Raw genomic sequence first — 20,350 nt, forward strand, 5'->3', positions numbered from 1 at the left:
CGGACTTTAAGCATACTACAGTTGTGTGATAATATATATACATGATTATTCTAACAAGATAATAAAAAATATACATATATATAAACTACAACAGCCTAATAGCTAGAACAAGTATGCGGGCGGGGGGCTTGGTTGGGGCGTGGCTAAGGGCGTGGTTAAGAAGAGAGTATATTTACAGCTAGAATTCACCAAATCAAGTATTTCATATATATAAATAATATGTATGAAATACTTGACTTTCAGTGAATTCTAGCTATTTATATATATATATATATATATATATATATATATATATATATATATATATATATATATATATATATATATATATATATATATATATTTTTTTTTTTTTTTTTTTTTTTTTTTTTTTTAAATTTTATTATACATATAAATAAAATACTTGAATTTCAGTGTTCTGCAGGCTATCCAGTAGATGGCAGTATTGTCCTGTTTAAGAGTGTCACAACATTGCTTTTACTGCAGATGAACTGCTTTACGGTAGACTAAACTGGGAGGACGTTAATGAAACTGCCTAACAATACACCCACATAAGAAACCAAGAACTCTCTCTCCTTGTTGTGCACTCTACTCTCTAAAAGCCGTAGATGTTATGACGTCATTGGGCAGGCAAGCTGTTTATATTGTGGGAAAGCGGACGTAAGAACGGCTGTCCCCACTCAGGTCCGCATTGAGCTGGAGGGGGCGTGGCCTCCAGCTCTGGCTGAATACCGGGAGTTTGTCGGGAGAGGCGCTGAATACCGGGATTCTCCCGCTAAAAACGGGAGGGTTGGCAAGTATGGCCTTACTATCTAGGCAGCCTGACGTTAACGAGACTGTGATTGGATACTCACCTGTCATTCCAAAGTGAGTATCCAATCACAAGTTGCAATTTTAGCAGGAAGCGGGAAGTGTTGACCCACAAAGAAGGAGAACAAAACGTTGACTAGGGTTGGAATTGGGGGTTGAATCACCAGAAATGATTCCCGGGCGCGGCCACCGCTGCTGCTCACTGCTCCCCTCACCTCCCAGGGGGTGATCAAGGGTGATGGGTCAAATACAGACGACACATTTCACCACACCTAGTGTGTGTGTAACAAACATTGGTACTTTAACTTGAACTTGATTAGGTGGCAGGTATACATTTGCAAGACCAATTTTCAAGAAGGATATTTGAAGAGAAACTACATCTTGTGAGACAATGAAATACGGAAATGCTCGCCATTTCCACCCGAATCAATCGACTATGACCACTGGCTTATATGGCGCCGAATGGGTGCTACGAATTGTGAGTTCAAATATGTTATTGCTTTGTTTGTTCACGTTTAATATGTTTCTAGCAATTTTAATTTTGACAGTAACACATAAGATATATTTTAATTGAGCACTTAAGATGTGACTTTAAGGTTTTACTACTTACGTATAAAATACTACACGGTTTAGCTCCAGCCTATCTTGCTGATTGTATTGTACCATATGTCCCGGCAAGAAATCTGCGTTCAAAGAACTCCGGCTTATTAGTGATTCCCAGAGTCCAAAAATAGTCTGCGGGCTATAGAGCGTTTTCTATTGGGGCTCCAGTACTCTGGAATGCCCTCCCGGTAAAAGTTAGAGATGCTACCTCAGTAGAAGCATTTAAGTCTCATCTTAAAACTCATTTGTATACTCTAGCCTTTAAATAGACTCCCTTTTTAGACCAGTTGATCTGCCGTCTCTTTTCTTTTCTGCTCTGCCCCCCTCTCCTTTGTGGAGGGGGGGCAGAGGTTCGGTGGCCACGGAAAAAGTGCTGGCTGTCCAGAGTCGGGACCCGGGGTGGACCACTCATCTGTGCATCGGTTGGGGACATCTCTGCGCTGCTGACCCGTCTCCGCTCGGGATGGTCTCCTGCTGGCCCCACTATGGACTAGACTCTCACACTATTATGTTGGATCTACTATGGACTGGACTCTCACTATTATGTTAGATCCACTATGGACTGGACTCTCACTATTATGTTAGATCCACTATGGACTGGACTCTCACTATTATGTTAGATCCATTATGGACTGGACTCTCACACTATTATGTTAGATCCACTATGGACTGGACTCTCACTATTATGTTAGATCCACTATGGACTGGACTCTCACTAATATGTTAGATCCATTATGGACTGGACTCTCACACTATTATGTTAGATCCACTATGGACTGGACTCTCTCACTATTATGTTAGATCCACTATGGACTGGACTCTCTCACTATTATGTTAGATCCACTATGGACTTGACTCTCACTATTATGTTAGATCCACTATGGACTGGACTCTCACTATTATGTTAGATCCACTATGGACTGGACTCTCACTATTATGTTAGATCCACTATGGACTGGACTCACACTATTATGTTAGATCCACTATGGACTGGACTCTCACTATTATGTTAGATCCACTATGGACTGGACTCTCACTATTATGTTAGATCCACTATGGACTGGACTCTCACTATTATGTTAGATCCACTATGGACTGGACTCTCAATATTATGTTAGATCCACTATGGACTGGACTCTCAATATTATGTTAGATCCACTATGGACTGGACTCACACTATTATATTAGACCCACTATGGACTGGACTCTCACTATTATGTTAGATCCACTATGGACTGGACTCTCACTATTATGTTAGATCCACTATGGACTGGACTCTCAATATTATGTTAGATCCACTATGGACTGGACTCTCAATATTATGTTAGATCCACTATGGACTGGACTCTCACTATTATGTTAGATCCACTATGGACTGGACTCTCACTATTATGTTAGATCCACTATGGACTGGACTCTCACTATTATGTTAGATCCACTATGGACTGGACTCACACTATTATATTAGACCCACTATGGACTGGACTCTCAATATTATGTTAGATCCACTATGGACTGGACTCTCACTATTATGTTAGATCCACTATGGACTGGACTCACACTATTATGTTAGATCCACTATGGACTGGACTCTCACTATTATGTTAGATCCACTATGGACTGGACTCTCACTATTATGTTAGATCCACTATGGACTGGACTCACACTATTATGTTAGATCCACTATGGACTGGACTCTCACTATTATGTTAGATCCACTATGGACTGGACTCTCACTATTATGTTAGATCCACTATGGACTGGACTCTCACTATTATGTTAGATCCACTATGGACTGGACTCTCAATATTATGTTAGATCCACTATGGACTGGACTCTCAATATTATGTTAGATCCACTATGTACTGGACTCTCACTATTATGTTAGATCCACTATGGACTGGACTCTCACTATTATGTTAGATCCACTATGGACTGGACTCACACTATTATATTAGACCCACTATGGACTGGACTCTCAATATTATGTTAGATCCACTATGGACTGGACTCTCAATATTATGTTAGATCCACTATGGACTGGACTCTCACTATTATGTTAGATCCACTATGGACTGGACTCTCACTATTATGTTAGATCCACTATGGACTGGACTCTCACACTATTATGTTAGATCCACTATGGACTGGACTCACACTATTATGTTAGATCCACTATGGACTGGACTCTCACACTATTATGTTAGATCCACTCGACGTCCATTGTACCGGTCGCCCAGATGGGGGGTCCCCACATCTGCGGTCCCCTCCAAGGTTTCTCATTGTCCCATTGGGTTGAGTTTTTCCTTGCCCTGATGTGGGATCTGAGCCGAGGATGTCGCTGTGACTTGTGCAGCCCTTTGAGACACTCGTGATTTAGGGCTATATAAGTAAACATTGATTGATTGAATTGCTGATGCGTTATAATTTATTTTTAAATGTGCCAGAAAATAAACTGTTTTGTACACTGTTGATGTGTGGAAAGTGGAAAAGTGTTCTGTGGTCTGACGAGTCCACATTTCAAATTGTTTTTGGAAACTGTGGACGTCGTGTCCTCCGGACCAAAGAGGAAAAGAACCATCCGGATTGTTCTAGGCGCAAAGTGTAAAAGGCAGCATGTGTGATGGTATGGGGGTGTATTAGTGCCCAAGACATGGGTAACTTACACATCTGTGAAGGCACCATTAATGCTGAAAGGTACATACAGCTTTTGGAGCAACATATGTTGCCATCCAAGCAATGTTACCATGGACGCCCCTGCTTATTTCAGCAAAACAATGCCAAGCCACATGTTACATCAACGTGGCTTCATAGTAAAAGAGTGCGGGTACTAGACTGGCCTGCCTGTAGTCCAGACCTGTCTCCCATTGAAAATGTGTGGCACCTAAAATAGCAGAAGGGAGACCCCCGGACTGTTGAACAACTTAAGCTGTACATCAAGCAAGAATGGGAAAGAATTCCACCTGAGAAGCTTCAAAAATGTGTCTCCTCAGTTCCCAAACCTGCACTGAGTGTTGTTAAAAGGAAAGGCCATGTAACACAGTGGTGAACATGCCCTTTCCCAACTACTTTGGCACGTGTTGCAGCCATGAAATTCTAAGTTAATTATTATTTGCAAAAAATAAATAAAAAGATTATGAGTTTGAACATGAAATATGTTGTCTTTGTAGCATATTCAACTGAATATGGCTTGAAAAGGATTTGCAAATCATTGTATTCCGTTTATATTTACATCTAACACCATTTCCCAACTCATATGGAAACGGGGTTTGTATATATACAGTATATATATATATATATAAATATAAGAAATATTTGAAAATATATACACCCCTCCCCATCCCCTCATCTCCCGAATTCGGAGGTCTCAAGGTTGGCAAGTATGCTTAAGAGTTTAATTTTCCACAAACTTGAAGTGTTTTGTGATTTGTACTTTTTCATAATGCGCTCGTTCTATTTTGGGTCAAAGTACAAGCGGCAGGAAATGGATGGATGGATAAAACTAAGAAAACATGAATTGATGAACGTGGACTTAAACAAGTTGAAAAACTTATTTGGGGTGTTACCATTTAGTGGTCAATTGTACGGAATATGTACTGTACTGTGCAGTCTACTAATACAAGTTTCAATCAATGTCTTTATTTGTCTTGCGCTCCTATTTTAGTGGCTTTTTCTCTTCTTTTTTTGTGGTAATTTCCTGTGCTCCTATTTAAGTGGCTTTTTCTCTTTTTTTTGGTATTTTGCTGTGCTCCTATTTTAGTGGCTTTTTCTCTTTTTTTTGGTATTTTCCTTCGCTCCTATTTAGTGGCTTTTCCTCTTTTTTTGTATTTTGCTGTGCTCCTATTTTAGTGGCTTTTTCTCTCTTTTTTGGTATTTTCCTTCGCTCCTATTTTAGTGGCTTTTTCTCTTTTTTTTGGTATTTTCCTGTGCTCCTATTTTAGTGGATTTTTCTCCTTTTTTTGGTATTTTGCTGTGCTCCTATTTTAGTGGCTTTTTCTCCTTTTTTTGGTATTTTCCTTCACTCCTATTTTAGTGGCTTTTTCTCTTTTTTTGATATTTTCCTGTACTCCAATTTTGGTGTTTTTTCCTCTTTTTTTGGTATTTTCCTGTGCTCCAATCTACTAATACAAGTTTCAATCAAACAACCCAGAGTTGTCTTTATTTGTCTTGCGCTCCTATTTTAGTGGCTTTTTCTCTTTTTTTTGGTATTTTCCTGTGCTCCTATTTTAGTGGCTTTTTCTCTTTTTTTTGGTATTTTGCTGTGCTCCTATTTTAGTGGCTTTTTCTCTTTTTTTTGGTAATTTCCTTTGCTCCTATTTTAGTGGCTTTTTCTCTTTTTTGGTATTTTCCTATACTCCTATTTTAGTGTTTTTTCTCTTTTTTTGGTATTTTCCTGTGCGCCAATCTACTAATACAAGTTTCAATCAAACAGCCCAGAGTTGTCTTTATTTGTCTTGCGCTCCTATTTTAGTGGCTTTTTCTCTTTTTTTTGGTATTTTCCTGTGCTCCTATTTTAGTGGCTTTTTCTCATTTTTTGGTATTTTGCTGTGATCCTATTTTAGTGGCTTTTTCTCTTTTTTTTGGTATTTTCCTTCGCTCCTATTTTAGTGGCTTTTTCTCTTTTTTTTTGTATTTTCCTGTGCTCCTATTTTAGTGGCTTTTTCTCCTTTTTTGGTATTTTGCTGTGCTCCTATTTTAGTGGCTTTTTCTCTTTTTTTTTGGTATTTTCCTTCGTTCCTATTTTAGTGGCTTTTTCTCTTTTTTTTTATATTTTCCTGTACTCCTATTTTAGTGTTTTTTCCTCTTTTTTTGGTATTTTCCTGTGCGCCAATCTACTAATACAAGTTTCAATCAAACAACCCGGAGTTGTCTTTATTTTGAAGTTATCATGCCATGATTTTAACATTACGTTGGGAATAGATTTTCCTCCAAGCGGCCCCTGAGTTTGACACCCCTGTTGAAGGCGTTAAGAACCAAAGAAGGTTCCAATCCTGCTTGCCTTGGTCTCATTGTTGTTGTTTTTTAAATCCCCCACCGCCTCCACCTCGTGTTATTTACACCGCATCCTCCATCACTCTTCTTCTTGCACCCACTCCCTTCTCCCCCACGGAGGTGTCACTCAAACCGATCCGGTGCTCATCTTGTCAGGCGTTCAGTTCACTTCCGACTTCTGACCCGGCATTGGATGACACGGACCTCCGCCAAGGCGCAACACGCACATTCCCATTAATCAAGTGACAAAATAACAATGACGGACATTTTAAATCAATCATTCTGACACGTTTTTTTTTTTTTTTTTGCCTGTGTAGTAAAGTTGTTGTTTTTTTTTGTTTTTTTTTTTTAAGTAGTTTTAGCAGTGATTTAGTGAAAATGACCATAATTACGCATGCAATTGTTAAAAGACAACGTCACTGTTGGAATGTGAGCAAAATGGAGGTAAATACCTGGGAAAAGATGAAGAAGAAGGGCACCGTCTCCGAGGTGCTTCCCGAGTCTGCGGGTGGGGGTCCCCACTCAACACACGCCAAAACACGTCCTGGAAAAAATGATATTCCCTTTTTTTGTTGTTGTTGTTGTTGGTTTTAGTCCACCTTCAAGACGGTAAAAAAAGGTCGGTAAAAGTAGTCCGGCGGTGAAGCTGACAGGTGAATATTCCTAAGTGTGTCCTGGAGAAGCAGCTGCCTCAAATCAAGCCCACCCCCCTCCTTCTCCGAACGCGCGCGGACGAGAGGTGGCGTGAACGCGCCTGCCGTTGAGAAAGTAGCGGTTTAAAAAAAAAAAAAAAAAAAAAAAACACCTGGTTGCCTCTTCTTTTTTTTTCTTTTTTTTTTAAAGACACGATCCTTTCTTGTGCCAAATCACCGCATGATTGCGAGTTTGTGCCCGATCGATAAAAAAAAAAAAAAAAAAGGCAGACGCGGTGAAAAAAATGGATCCGCCTTGATTGCCCTCAACTTCCATCAGTTGTGGCCACGCCCATTGACTGTCGGAGGCCCCGCCCCCCTTGTGTGCGGAGGTGCGCAAGGCGAGCGAGCGTCCACGCAGGGAGGGGAATTAGAATAAATGAAGCGCATCCCATCTGCGGTGTAATAACATTTTGATCGAGCAAAGAGAGCAGAGGGGTTAGTGCGTCTGCCTCACAATACGAAGGTCCTGAGTAGTCCTGAGTTCAATCCCGGGCTCGGGATCTTTCTGTGTGGAGTTTGCATGTTCTCCCCGTGACTGCGTGGGTTCCCTCCGGGTACTCCGGCTTCCTCCCACCTCCAAAAACATGCACCTGGGGATAGGTTGATTGGCAACACTAAATTGGCCCTATTGTGTGAATGTGAGTTTGAATGTTGTCTGTCTATCTGTGTTGGCCCTGCGATGAGGTGGCGACTTGTCCAGGGTGTACCCCGCCTTCCGCCCGATTGTAGCTGAGATAGGCTCCAGCGCCCCCCGCGACCCCGAAGGGAATAAGCGGTAGAAAATGGATGGATGGAAAGAGAGCGAACCCCCCCCCCCCCCCCAACCATGGCGTTGATTGGAAAGGGTGGAGGGGCGGGGAGGTGGGGGGCAACATGTTCAATTAATACTAAGCTAAGTGGGCGGAGCAACTGTGACATCTACTGGCGAAAGGGCGTCATTGCAAGCGGAGAATGCCAAGCAGCGAGCATGCGGCTACCGTCGCCGAGAGCCTACACGGAGCGATGGCGCCATCTTCTGGGCAAATGCTGTCATTGCGAGCGAGAGGCATAGTAAAGCCAACTCAACTATGACCCCAAGCGGCTGTGAGCAGCATTACAGCTCATCTCAACCTTTTTTAAAAGTCAAGTCATTTTCAACCTTTTTTGAGACAAGGCACATTTTTTGCGTTGACAAAAATGCGGAGGCTCACCACCAGCAGACATCATTCAAAACCAAACTCCGATGACAGTAAAAAGTGGTTGTCGCAATTGTTGGATATGACTTTAAAGCATAACCAAGCATGCATCACTATAGCTCTTGTCTCAAAGTAGGTGTACTGTCACCACCTGTCACATCCCGCCCTGACTTATTTGGACTTTTTTGCTGGTTTCCTGTGTGTAGTGTTTTACTTCTTGTCTTGCGCTCCTATTTTTGTGGCTTTTTCTCTTCTTCTTTTTTTTTTGTATTTTCCTGTGCTCCTATTTTAGTGGCTTTTTCTCCTTTTTTTGGTATTTTCCTGTGCTCCTATTTTAGTGGCCTTTTCTCTCTTTTTTTTGTATTTTCCTGTGCTCCTATTTTAGTGGCTTTTTCTCTTCTTTTTTTGGGGTATTTTCCTGTGCTCGTATTTTAGTGGCTTTTTCTCTTCTTTTTTTTGGTATTTTCCTGTGCTCCTATTTTAGTGGCTTTTTCTCCTTTTTTGGTATTTTCCTGTGCTCCTATTTTAGTGGCCTTTTCTCTCTTTTTTTGGTATTTACCTGTGCTCCTATTTTAGTGGCTTTTTCTCTTTTTTTGTATTTTCCTGTGCTCATATTTTAGTGGCTTTTTCTCTTCTTTTTTTGGTATTTTCCTGTGCTCCTATTTTAGTGGCTTTTTCTCTTTTTATTTTATTTTCCTGTGCTCCTATTTTAGTGGCTTTTTCTCTTCTTTTTTTGGTATTTTCCTGTGCTCCTATTTTAGTGGCTTTTTGTCCTTTTTTTGGAATTTTCCTGTGCTCCTATTTTAGTGGCCTTTTCTCTCTTTTTTTTGTATTTTCCTGTGCTCCTATTTTAGTGGCTTTTTCTCTTTTTTTGTATTTTCCTGTGCTCCTATTTTAGTGGCTTTTTCTCTTCTTTTTTTTTATTTTCCTGTGCTCCTATTTTAGTGGCTTTTTCTCCTTTTTTGTATTTTCCTGTGCTCCTATTTTAGTGGCTTTTTCTCTTCTTTTTTTTGGTATTTTCCTGTGCTCCTATTTTAGTGGCTTTTTCTCCTTTTTTTGGTATTTTCCTGTGCTCCTATTTTAGTGGCCTTTTCCCTCTTTTTTTGGTATTTTCATGTGCTCCTATTTTAGTGGATTTTTCTCTTTTTTTTGTATTTTCCTGTGATCCTATTTTAGTGGCTTTTTCTCTTCTTTTTTTGTTTGGTATTTTCCTGTGCTCCTATTTTAGTGGCTTTTTCTCCTTTTTTTTGGTATTTTCCTGTGCTCCTATTTTAGTGGCTTTTTCTCTTTTTTTGTATTTTCCTGTGCTCCTATTTTAGTGGCTTTTTCTATTTTTTTTGGTATTTTCCTGTGCTCCTATTTTAGTGGCCTTTTCTCTTTTTTTGGTATTTTCCTGTGCTCCTATTTTAGTGGCTTTTTCTCTTTTTTTGATATTTTCCTGTGCTCCTATTTTAGTGTTTTTTTCTCTTTTTTGGTATTTTCCTGTGCTCCTATTTTAGTGGCCTTTCCTCTCTTTTTTGGTATTTTCCTGTGCTCCTATTTTAGTGGCTTTTTCTCTTTTTTTGGTATTTTCCTGTAGCAGTTTCATGTCTTCCTTTGAGCGATATTTCCCGCATCTACTTTGTTTTAGCAATCAAGAATATTTTAGTTGTTTTTATCCTTCTTTGTGGGGACATTGTTGATTGTCATGTCATGTTCGGATGTACTTTGTGGACGCCGTCTTTGCTCCACAGTAAGTCTTTGCTGTCGTCCAGCATTCTGTTTTTGTTTACTTTGTAGCCAGTTCAGTTTTAGTTTCGTTCTGCATAGCCTTCCCTAAGCTCCAATGCCTTTTCTTAGGGGCACTTACCTTTTGTTATTTTTGGTTTAAGCATTAGATACCTTTTTACCTGCACCCTGCCTCCCGCTGTTCCCGACATCTACAAAGCAATTAGCTACCTGCTGCCACCTACTGATATGGAAGGGTATTACACGGTTAATCTGCCGAGCTCTAGACAGCACCGACACTCAACAACAACACATCATTTGCAGACTATAATTACTGGTTTGCAAAATATATTTTTAACCCAAAAAGGTGAAATTAGATCATCTCCCACGGCACACCAGACTGTGCCTCACGGCACACTAGTGTGCCGCAGCACAGTGGTTGAAAAACACTGTTTTAAGTGAGCGTCTATTAAAATAAAAAGTTATTAGTGTATCTTTTTTGGTAGTTCAATTCAAAAAGTGAAACCATGAATTACCATGAATTGATTTAAGTGGACCCCGACTTAAACAAGTTAAAAAACTTATTGGGGTGTTACCATTTAGTGGTCAATTGTACGGAATATGTACTTCACTCTGCAACCTACTAATAAAAGTTTCAATCAATCAATCAAATGTATATTCTATAAATTCACTATAAATTAGCGGTACAGCTCTGTTGGTAGAGTGGCCGTGCCAGCAACTTGATGGTTCCAGGTTCGATCCCCGCTTCCGCCATCCTAGTCACTGCCGTTGTGTCCTTGGGCAAGACACTTTACCCACCTGCTCCCAGTGCCACCCACACTGCTTTGAATGTAACTTAGATATTGGGTTTCACTATGTAAAAAGTGCTTTGAGTCACTAGAGAAAAGCGCTATGTAAATATAATTAACTTCACCCCGCGACCCCGAAGGGAATAAGCGGTAGAAAATGGATGGATGGATTCACTTCACTACACACGCAGTGAAATATTTCGGCAATTGAAAAATAGTTTTCAATAATTAAAATATCTAAATGTACAAATTATTTTTACTTTCATTAAACTGCACTGAAGTTGAGTTTCAAAATGTCAAACTTGTTTTTCAAAAATTTAGATTTTTTTTTTTTTCATTATTGAAATATTGAGTTTTTTCTTTGCTGTGAGCTATTATCAATCCTACAGTGAAATATTTCCAAACTTTTTTTCTTTTCTTGAAATATTGACTTTTCTCTTTGCCTTAAGCTTTAGTCATACAGTGAAATATTTTAAAGAATTTAAAAATTGTTATTTTTAAGAATTAAACTATATTTTTTGAAAATTATTTTTTTATTCTTCAAATATTTAGTTTCTCATTTGCCATTAGCTATAATCATCCAGTGAAATATTTCAAGAATTAAAAAAAAAAAAGTTTTCAAATAGTTTTAAAATTCTTGAAATATATATATATATATATATATATATATATATATATATATATATATATATATATATATATATATATATATATATATATATATATATATATATATATATATATATATAAAAGATTGTTCAATAAAAAAAAAAAAATTCAAATTCGTGAAATTATATATATATATATATATGTATATATATATATATATATATATATGTGTATATATATATATATATATATATATATATATATATATATATATATATATATATATATATATATATATATATACACATATATATATATATATATATATATACACATATATATATATATATATATATATATATAAATATATATATATATATATATATATATATATATATATATATATATATATATATATATATATATATATATATATATATATATATATATATATATATATATATATATATATATATATATATATAAAAGATCGTTCAATAAATTTAAAATTATCTTTAAAAGTTTTTTAAATAATTAAAAACATTTTGAAAAAATATGTTTATATTTTTTAAATATACAAAATAAGTTTTCAAAAATTTAAAAAAGATTGGAATTTTTATTTTTAATCATTGTTAAATTATTAAAATATTTCTGACTGGATGATTAACATTTCACTATATTTTACTGATTTTACTATTAATCATAGCTTCTTTAAAACTATTTTTAAAGAATTTAAAAATAATCTTGGAAAAATAATTTTTAAATTCTTAAAATATTTCACTGGATGACTATGGTTTACAGCAAATAAACTCAATTTCAGTAGTCGTTCCTCCTTACAATGCGCTTTGAAGTCTGCTCCTTCACTCAATCATGTATTTTTTGGAGTTTAAAATAATAATAAATTGGGAATATTCAAAGTTGTTTTTTTGCCTAAAATACACATTTTCGAGCAGAAAGCCCTGCCGTTTAGTATCGTGACCACTGATTGGCTCAGCCTCAGCACCATTACTATATTGGATTAAGAGTGCAAAAGTGACAAGTGTCTTATCACGTCGAGGGGGCTCTCATTACGTTTAAACATGCTACAAGGTAGTAATCAGTTTTTTATGCTCTATGTAAAATGTATTCCTACTTCGCGGAAACGTATTCACCACGGTCAGTGATAAACGAGGGATTACTGTCTCATAAAATGTTGAAAATTGTTCAAAAGTTCACGTTCCATTCAACAAAAACTTCCCAAGTCTTAAATTGGGTCTCCTAATCTGAATTACATGTTGAAACCACAATTTTTTAACAATATTGCATTTGATTAAGTATATTTCCCATAAGATTCCACTTGTACATAAATGGTGCAGCAAAATAAATGCATCATTAATGTACTTACTTGCAGACTTTCAAAAGAAAAAGAGAGAAAGGAAAAAAAAAACAAAAAAAAAACAAAAAAAAAACTAATATATATATATATATATATATATATATATATATATATATATATATATATATATATATATATATATATATATATATATATATATATATATATATATATATATATATAGATATATATATATATAGGACTGTCTCAGAAAATTAGAATATTGTGATAAAGTTCTTCATTTTCTGTAATGCAATTAAAAAAACTAAAATGTCATACATTCTGGATTCATTACACATCAACTGAAATAATTATTGCAAGCCTTTTATTATTTTGATATTGCTGATTATGGCACACAGCTTAAGAAAACTCAAAAATTATATTCCAAAAAATTAGAATATTTCCTCAGACCAAGTTATAAAAAAAAAAAAAGTATAACAGCGAAACAAAAACAAACATTTGAAAATGTCAAATTAATGCACTCAGTACTTGGTTGGGAATCCTTTTGCACGGATGACTGCACCAATGCGGCGTGGCATGGAGGCAATCCGCCTGTGGCATTGCTGAGGTGTTATGGATGCTTCAATAGTGGGCCTTTAGCTCGTTTGCATTATTGGGTCTGGTGTCTTTCAGCTTCTTCTTCACAATACCCCACAAATTCCCTATGGGGTTCAGGTCAGGGGAGTTGGCAGGCCAATGGAGGACAGTAATGCCATGGTCAGTTCACCAGTTACTGCTGGTTTTGGCACTGTGGGCAGGTGCCAGATCATGCTGGAAAATGAAATCATCATCTCCATAGAGCTTTTCAACAGATGGAAGCATGTAGTGCTCTAAAATCTCTAGAAGCGTCTGACTTGGGCTATGAAAGAAAGAAAGAAAGAAAAAATAGAAAAAAAAGAAAGAAAGGAAAGAAAGAAAGGAAAGAAAGGAAAGAAAGGAAAGAAAGAAAGGAAAGAAAGGAAAGAAAGAAAGGAAAGAAAGGAAGAAAAGAAAGGAAAGAAAGGAAGGAAAGAAAGGAAAGAAAGGGAAAAAAGGAAAAAAAGAAAAGAAAAAAAGAAAAGAAAAAATGACAAAATGACAAAAAGAAAAAATGACAAAAAGAAAAAATGACAAAAAGAAAAAAAGAAAGAAGAAAGAAAGAAAAAAGAAGAAGAAAGAAAAAAGATGAAAGAAAAAAGAAAAAAGAAAAAAGAAGAAAAAAAATGAAAAAAAGAAAAAATGACAAAAAGAAAGAAAGAAAAAAGAAAAAAGAAAAAAGAAAAAAGAAAGAAGAAAAATATAGATAGATAGATGGATAGATGGATAGATGGATAGATAGATAGATAGATAGATAGATAGATAGATAGATAGATAGATAGATAGATAGATAGATAGATAGATAGATAGATAGATAGATAGATGGATAGATAGATAGATAGTACTTTATTGATTCCTTTAGGAGAGTTCCCTCAGGAAAATTAAAATTCCAGCAGCAGTGTACAGAATTGAGATCGAATTTTAAAAAGTAAATAATGGGGGTATAAATGGAAACAAAATAGAAAAATATTACAGTAGAATAAAAACAAAAAGCATCAATGAGAATACAAATATAACAGTAAAATAAGAATATAACAAGAGAAACTAGGCATTAGTGACCATGTTATGAAAACGTATTACACTGTTATTGTTTTGCATCCCCTGTCATCCTAGTACCCCCCCCTCCCCCCAGAGAGGAGTTGTACAGTCTAATGGCGTGTGGGACAAAGGAGTTTTTGAGTCTATTAGTCCTGCACTTGGGATGAAGCAGTCTAGCACTGAACAGGCTCCTCTGGCTACTGATACCGGTATGCAGAGGGTGACTGGCATCATCCAGGATTGCTCACTAGTTTTTCCACAGTCCTCTTCTCTGCCACCGTCACCAGTGAGTCCAGTTTTAGTCCGATCGTAGAACCGGCCCGCCTGATCAGTTTCTCTTCTTAGATATGCTATGGAAAAGAAGCACTGGACAGTAGCAGAGTGGTCCAGAGTCCTGTTTTCAGACCAAAGCAAGTTTGGTATTTCATTTGGAAGTCAAGGCGCTAGAGTCTGGAGGAAGGCTGGAGAGGAGCAAAATCCAAGTTGCTTGAAATCCAGTGTGAAGCTCCCACAGTCAGCAATGGTTTGGGGAGCCATGTCAGCTGCTGGTGTTGGTCCACAAGTCCAGAGTCATTGCAGCTTTGTACCAAGAGATTTTAGAGCACTACATGCTCCATCTGTTGAAAAGCTCTATGGAGATGAGGATTTCATTTTCCAGTATGATCCAGCAGTGCCAAAACCAGCAGTAACTGGTGTACTGACCATGGCATTACTGTCCTCCATTGGCCTGCCAACTCCCCCCGGGTGATATGCTGGATGTCCTTATACTCAACAAAGGTCACAAAAACTCTCTTTAAAGATTAAAGTGTTTATTTCATGGGTTTTGTACATTCTTCTGAAATGTTGCAACGTTAAAAGAAAATATTCCCTGGCGTACTTTGAGGTTTTTGTTCTCTCCTCACACAAAATAGAAGACGAATGAAACAGAGATTATATTGGAACTAATATTAACATACACGTCTTCCCCTTGTTGCGCTAACTAAAGTCTTTATGTTAAATATAAAAATAAACTTTCCAGCTATTGTCCCATGACGTCTTCTCTTTGAACATTATGTACACGTTACTTCATGTCGTCCAGTGTTGTTCAGCGACCGCCGAAACGCTTCTTCTCCTTGTTCTACCCACGGAAAAGGAATATTTATCACAACTTTGTGTGATCCGACTGAAAGTAATACAAACAAAAAAAAATCTGTGGACAAAAGGACATTAAACACAATTAAAAAAAAGAAAATCCTTGATTTTGGTCGTCATAAATACTTTGGGGGACTTAAAGGAATAGAAATACGCACAACAGTGCCATCGTGTGGCCAGTTTGTGTCATCGCTGGCCTCGCTCAAGAAACAAAATTGATGCAATATTTGGCTCCCGTGCAATAAAACTCCACATAAAACGGTATTGTGGTTTCCGTCCGTGTTTGCCCACTAACTTTTCACCCGTCTTTGCAAAGTTTCGGCGCCCATTGTCCGTCAGCGGACTGCGAGCGGCGGGGGAGGGGCGGGTGAAAGACGCGGGAGGACTCCAAACAAAGAGGCAGATTTCAGGTGAACGTAAAAGGAAACAGCTGGTAAACGAGCGGCGGTCGATTAATGGCTGCCGCTTCTTGTCTCAGCTCTTCGCACGCACGCACACACACACACACACACACACACACACGCGCACACGCACACACGCGCACACACCTTTCAAGCCGCTAACTCAAGTACACACTGACGCTCCTTTGTTCCGAGTGCATGGCGAGCGTCAAGAGAGCGTCACAAAAGCGGTAAGAAGAGAAGTCATTTCTTACACGCTGTGTTGTTCCTCACACCAGCGATTTGGAGCGCGTGCTGACTCCTTTCCTCGCGCCGGCCACCGCCGCCACCGCGTTCCGGTGGCTGCGCTTGTGCGACTCCAGGTACACCTGTTAAAGACACGAGGGGTCAGGCTGCGAGGAGACGAGAGGACTGAGTAGGGATGATGTTCGAAGTCGCTTCTCCCGGTTGATCGATAAGAAAAGAACCGGTTCCATGGACTCGAATCCCTTTTTGAGAACCGGTTCCCGTTATCGAGGCCACTATAGTAAAGAAAAAGAGTTGGTTCTTTATTCGAATCCCTTCCCACGTACAGGAAATGCCCTGTGGGACCAGGGGCCGTACTTATCAAGCTTCTTAGAGTGCCATTTTACACTTAAGTCCTGAGAATTTGCGAAATTTAGTCCTACTCTCAAACTTAAGAATAAAAGCTTTTTATCAACGTTCTTAAGTCTAAGAATCACTCCTACTCTCCACGATATTTAAGAGACCTTCAGAGGTGTCTTAAGTGGTTAGGAGTTGCCAGCAGGGGATGGCACTGAGGCGAGAGAGACGTGCGCGAACGTTCAGGGAACGGAACAATGTTGTTGGTTTTTTTGATGACGAGCAGCTGATCAAACGGTATCGTTTAGACAGAGCGGATATTATTTTTGTCACAGATTTAATACTTTTCGATTCCTTGTTGATTTCTGCATGTGTCTGCAGTGGGCTAGTATATATAGAGCCACCCACACCAGTTTCAAATTAGTTGCCTAATTAATGAATTGGAAAGAAAATGTTATGAGAGTAGCGTATGTGTGTGGCTGTGAGGTGAGTGACGTCAGTGAGTGTGTGGGCGAGAGAAGAGAGGGAGCGGTAGCGTGAGTGCCGGCGGGGACTAGTTTGTTTTGTATTATTTTGTAGTTTATTGTCAAAATATACACTCCCATTGTCCACTTCAATATTTCCAAGATATTTCTTTATTCTTAGACTACAGATTCCCTTCTGTGATTGGTCATTTCTATGGACACAGAAATGACGTCACCTAAAATTGCGTTTACGGCACATAGTAATGTCGTAATTCAGCTCTGAGTGTGACACTTAATATTCAGTCCTACACTTTGCTGAAAGTGTGAGTAAGACGCTTGATAACTAACTTTTAAGTGCAGCTTTCAGCGAATAATTTATTTACTCTTAAGTCAACTCTTAGCAGACTTCTTAGGAGTCATTCTAAGAAGCTTGATAAGTACGGCCCCTGCAATGTTATGCCCATTTGATTGTAGACTCTTACTGACACCTTGTGGCGATATGAAAATACTACGCGTCATTAGTCTGGGCACTTCCGGGTTGAGACAATTGAGAAGTAGACAAGTTGTGTTAGCTCTTACAAGCCTTGGAAAAGATAAGTTTGTAAGTAAACTGTTTAACTTGTTTATGTAACTCAATATTAAGGTGGAAAGTGTTTAAGTTTGATACTAATATTGAAAAATGATTTTTGTGCACTGTTTCAATGGATGTTTCGAGGACTTAAAATGGCTGCCAGTCGTGTATTTCCACCATCGAAATAGTTTCAACACTCAGAAGTATTTGTTTGATGATAGTACTGTATATTTGTGTGAAGCTAATATTGACATATTGTGTAATAAATTTCAGTATGTTAATTGAATCACATAGCTTATACGTTTGTCATTGTGTGTATTTCAGTTTAAAAAATAAATAACAGTCCAGTGCAAGACAAAAGTTAAGATAGGAAAAGACAAAGCAAGATCAACAACAATAAAGAGCCTAAAGGGATTAATCGGCTTTGGATTGTTTGTTAGCTGTCTGTCAAGCTGTATAAGCTCAACACGTATAGTGAGGGCAGAACAGGCAATATGCAATTATTGCCAGGCTTCGCTCTCATGTACGGGGGGAAGAATTGTTGATTGATGACTGTGGTGTTCTTAGTGTCATAGTGTGTGTAGTTAGTATGTTCCAATAGCAGCAGAAGTGCACTTTTTGGAGAGCTGTATTATTTTCAGTTTTGTGCCCAAGGGACTGATTTTATTTAACACTATATTATTATTTATAGTGATCACAGAGACAGGTTGTTTTTGTGTTACTGTATATATATGTTTTTCTGAAAAATCCCACTTGATATACTTTGGGTAACAACAGTCAATATTTGTATTTCTTTATTTTTTTAGGGGGGTAACAGTCAATATTAATTTATTTATTTTATTTTATTTTTTTCTTATAAAATAAAAGTGAGCTTTTGTTAAACCGAATATTGTGTTTTTTTCCATATACAACCTAACTGGATTCGATAAGAGAATCGATAAGGAATCGGTTCGATAAGAGGATTCGATAATGGGCTCGAACTCGATAATTTCTTATCAAACATCATCCCTAGAAGTGACAGAACGACGTTGCGTACCTTCTTGGCGAAGGCGCGCCCGCACTGGTCGCAGGCGTGCAGCGAGAAGTTCTTGGTCACTTTGACTTCAGTGGAGGCGGAGCTCTCCGCGTCGTGGCGGCGAGTGTGCGGCGCTGAGGAGGCGGCGGCGGAGTTGCGCTGGTGCGAGTGCTTGTCGCTGCGGCGGGTCATCGGGGGGCTGATGGGCCGAGGCTGCTGCTGCTGCTTGTCTTGCTTACGGGTGACGGGCGGCGATGGAGCGGGGGACGGCGACGGCGCTTCCTGCTGCTTCCGTGCGGAGGCCGGGGCAGGGGCGGGGGCAGGGGCGGGGGCGGTGGCGGGGGCGGGAGGCGGCGCCGAGGAGGAGGCGGCGGCGGTGCTGGCGGAGTAGTCCTGCTTACGGGTGACAGGAGAGGACAGACAAGTGGCGGGAACAGCCGTCGGGCGTCCGTTCACTTCCTCCTTGGCGGGGCAGACTCTCTTGGGGTTGGTGCTGTTGAGGACGACCTCCGCCAGCCGCTTCACCGCCCTGCTCTCCAGCTTGGGCATGATCTTGGCCAGGTAGGAGGTGGACTTCTTGTGCACCACCGTCACGTGGCGCAGGACGTCCCGCTTGCGGCGCGACTCGTAGCGGCAGAGCGGGCAGCGGTAGAACTTGATGAAAATGTCGTTGCCGTCCATGTGCAGCTCGATGTGCTTGGACAGGTTCTGGCGAGAGCTGAACTGCCGCTTGCACAGCTTGCAGAAGAGCTGCTTGAAGTCGAAGCCCACCGACAGTTTGGGTTTGGCGACGGCGCTTCCGGCAGACGCGCTCACCGGCGCCTTTGGGACCCACGGAGTTTCCTCCTCCTTCACCTTTAGGGCAGCGGGGGCCACAGCGGCACCTTTGACAGACCCCGTGCTGTGGGCGGGTGACGGCGCCGGACTGCTGTCCATGTCGTCCTCTTCCTCTGAGGCTTCCACCACTTCCTCTTTGACCCGGATACTGTTGCTAGGCTGCACGCCGCTGCTGATGTTTGGAGCCGCTGTGGTGGTCGTCGTCGTCGATGAAGACGCCGCCGTCGCTGAGCGGTTGGTTTTGACGCTGTAGATCTTGTGGACGATACGCATGTGTCGCTTCAACATCAGCTGCCATTGAAAGACAAACAGAGAAAGACAAACTGTTTAAGCATAAACAAAGCATCAAGTATAAACGTATAAAAGTGTAGACAAAGTACAAAGTGTAAAAGTGTAAACAAGGTATCAGGTATAAAAGTGTAAACAAAGTATAAAAAGGTAGGCGTAAAACAAAATAAGTATAAAAAAAAAGTATAAAAGTGTAAAAGCATACAAATGTAATCAAAGTATAAAAGTGTAAACAAAGTATAAAAAGATAAGTGTAAAACAAATGAAGTATAAACAAAGTATAAAGTATAAAACTGCAAACAAAGTTTAAAGTATAAAAGTGTAAACAAAGTATAAATGTGTAAACAAAGTATAAAGTACACAAGTGTAAACAAAGTATAAAAGTGTAAACAAAGTATCACGTATAAAAGTGTAAACAAAGTATAAAAGTGTAAACAAAGTATCAAGTATAAAAGTGTAAACAAAGTATAAAAGTGTAAACAAAGTATCAAGTATAAAAGTGTAAACAAAGTATAAATGTGTAAACAAAGTATAAATGTGTAAACAAAGTATAAAGTAAACAAAGTATCACGTATAAAAGTGTAAACAAAGTATAAAAGTGTAAACAAAGTATCAAGTATAAAAGTGTAAACAAAGTATAAAAGTGTAAACAAAGTATCAAGTATAAAAGTG

At 38.8% G+C, this 20,350-nt stretch overlaps 2 protein-coding genes across 2 annotated transcripts in view; both read right to left on the reverse strand.

The window, feature by feature from the left end:
* The window catches only part of grm8a (glutamate receptor, metabotropic 8a), a 474,494-nt gene extending 467,035 nt beyond the window's left edge, over window positions 1-7,459 (reverse strand). Inside the window, 1 exon segment of the mRNA XM_062066580.1 lies at window positions 6,858-7,459. The gene's annotated coding sequence lies outside the window, so the exon portion shown is untranslated.
* A 7,722-nt stretch (window positions 7,460-15,181) lies between these two features.
* LOC133662523 (zinc finger protein 800-like) overlaps window positions 15,182-20,350 on the reverse strand; it is a 70,740-nt gene continuing 65,571 nt past the window's right edge. The window contains exons 10-11 of the mRNA XM_062066606.1: window positions 18,575-19,681; window positions 15,182-16,289 (exon numbers count right to left, since the gene is read on the reverse strand). Coding sequence (XP_061922590.1) covers window positions 16,191-16,289; window positions 18,575-19,681 — 1,206 coding nt within the window. The 3' untranslated portion in view covers window positions 15,182-16,190. The remainder of the gene's footprint in view (window positions 16,290-18,574; window positions 19,682-20,350) is intronic.

Source organism: Entelurus aequoreus, linkage group LG12, assembly GCF_033978785.1.
Source record: "Entelurus aequoreus isolate RoL-2023_Sb linkage group LG12, RoL_Eaeq_v1.1, whole genome shotgun sequence".
Classification (NCBI taxonomy): domain Eukaryota; kingdom Metazoa; phylum Chordata; class Actinopteri; order Syngnathiformes; family Syngnathidae; genus Entelurus; species Entelurus aequoreus.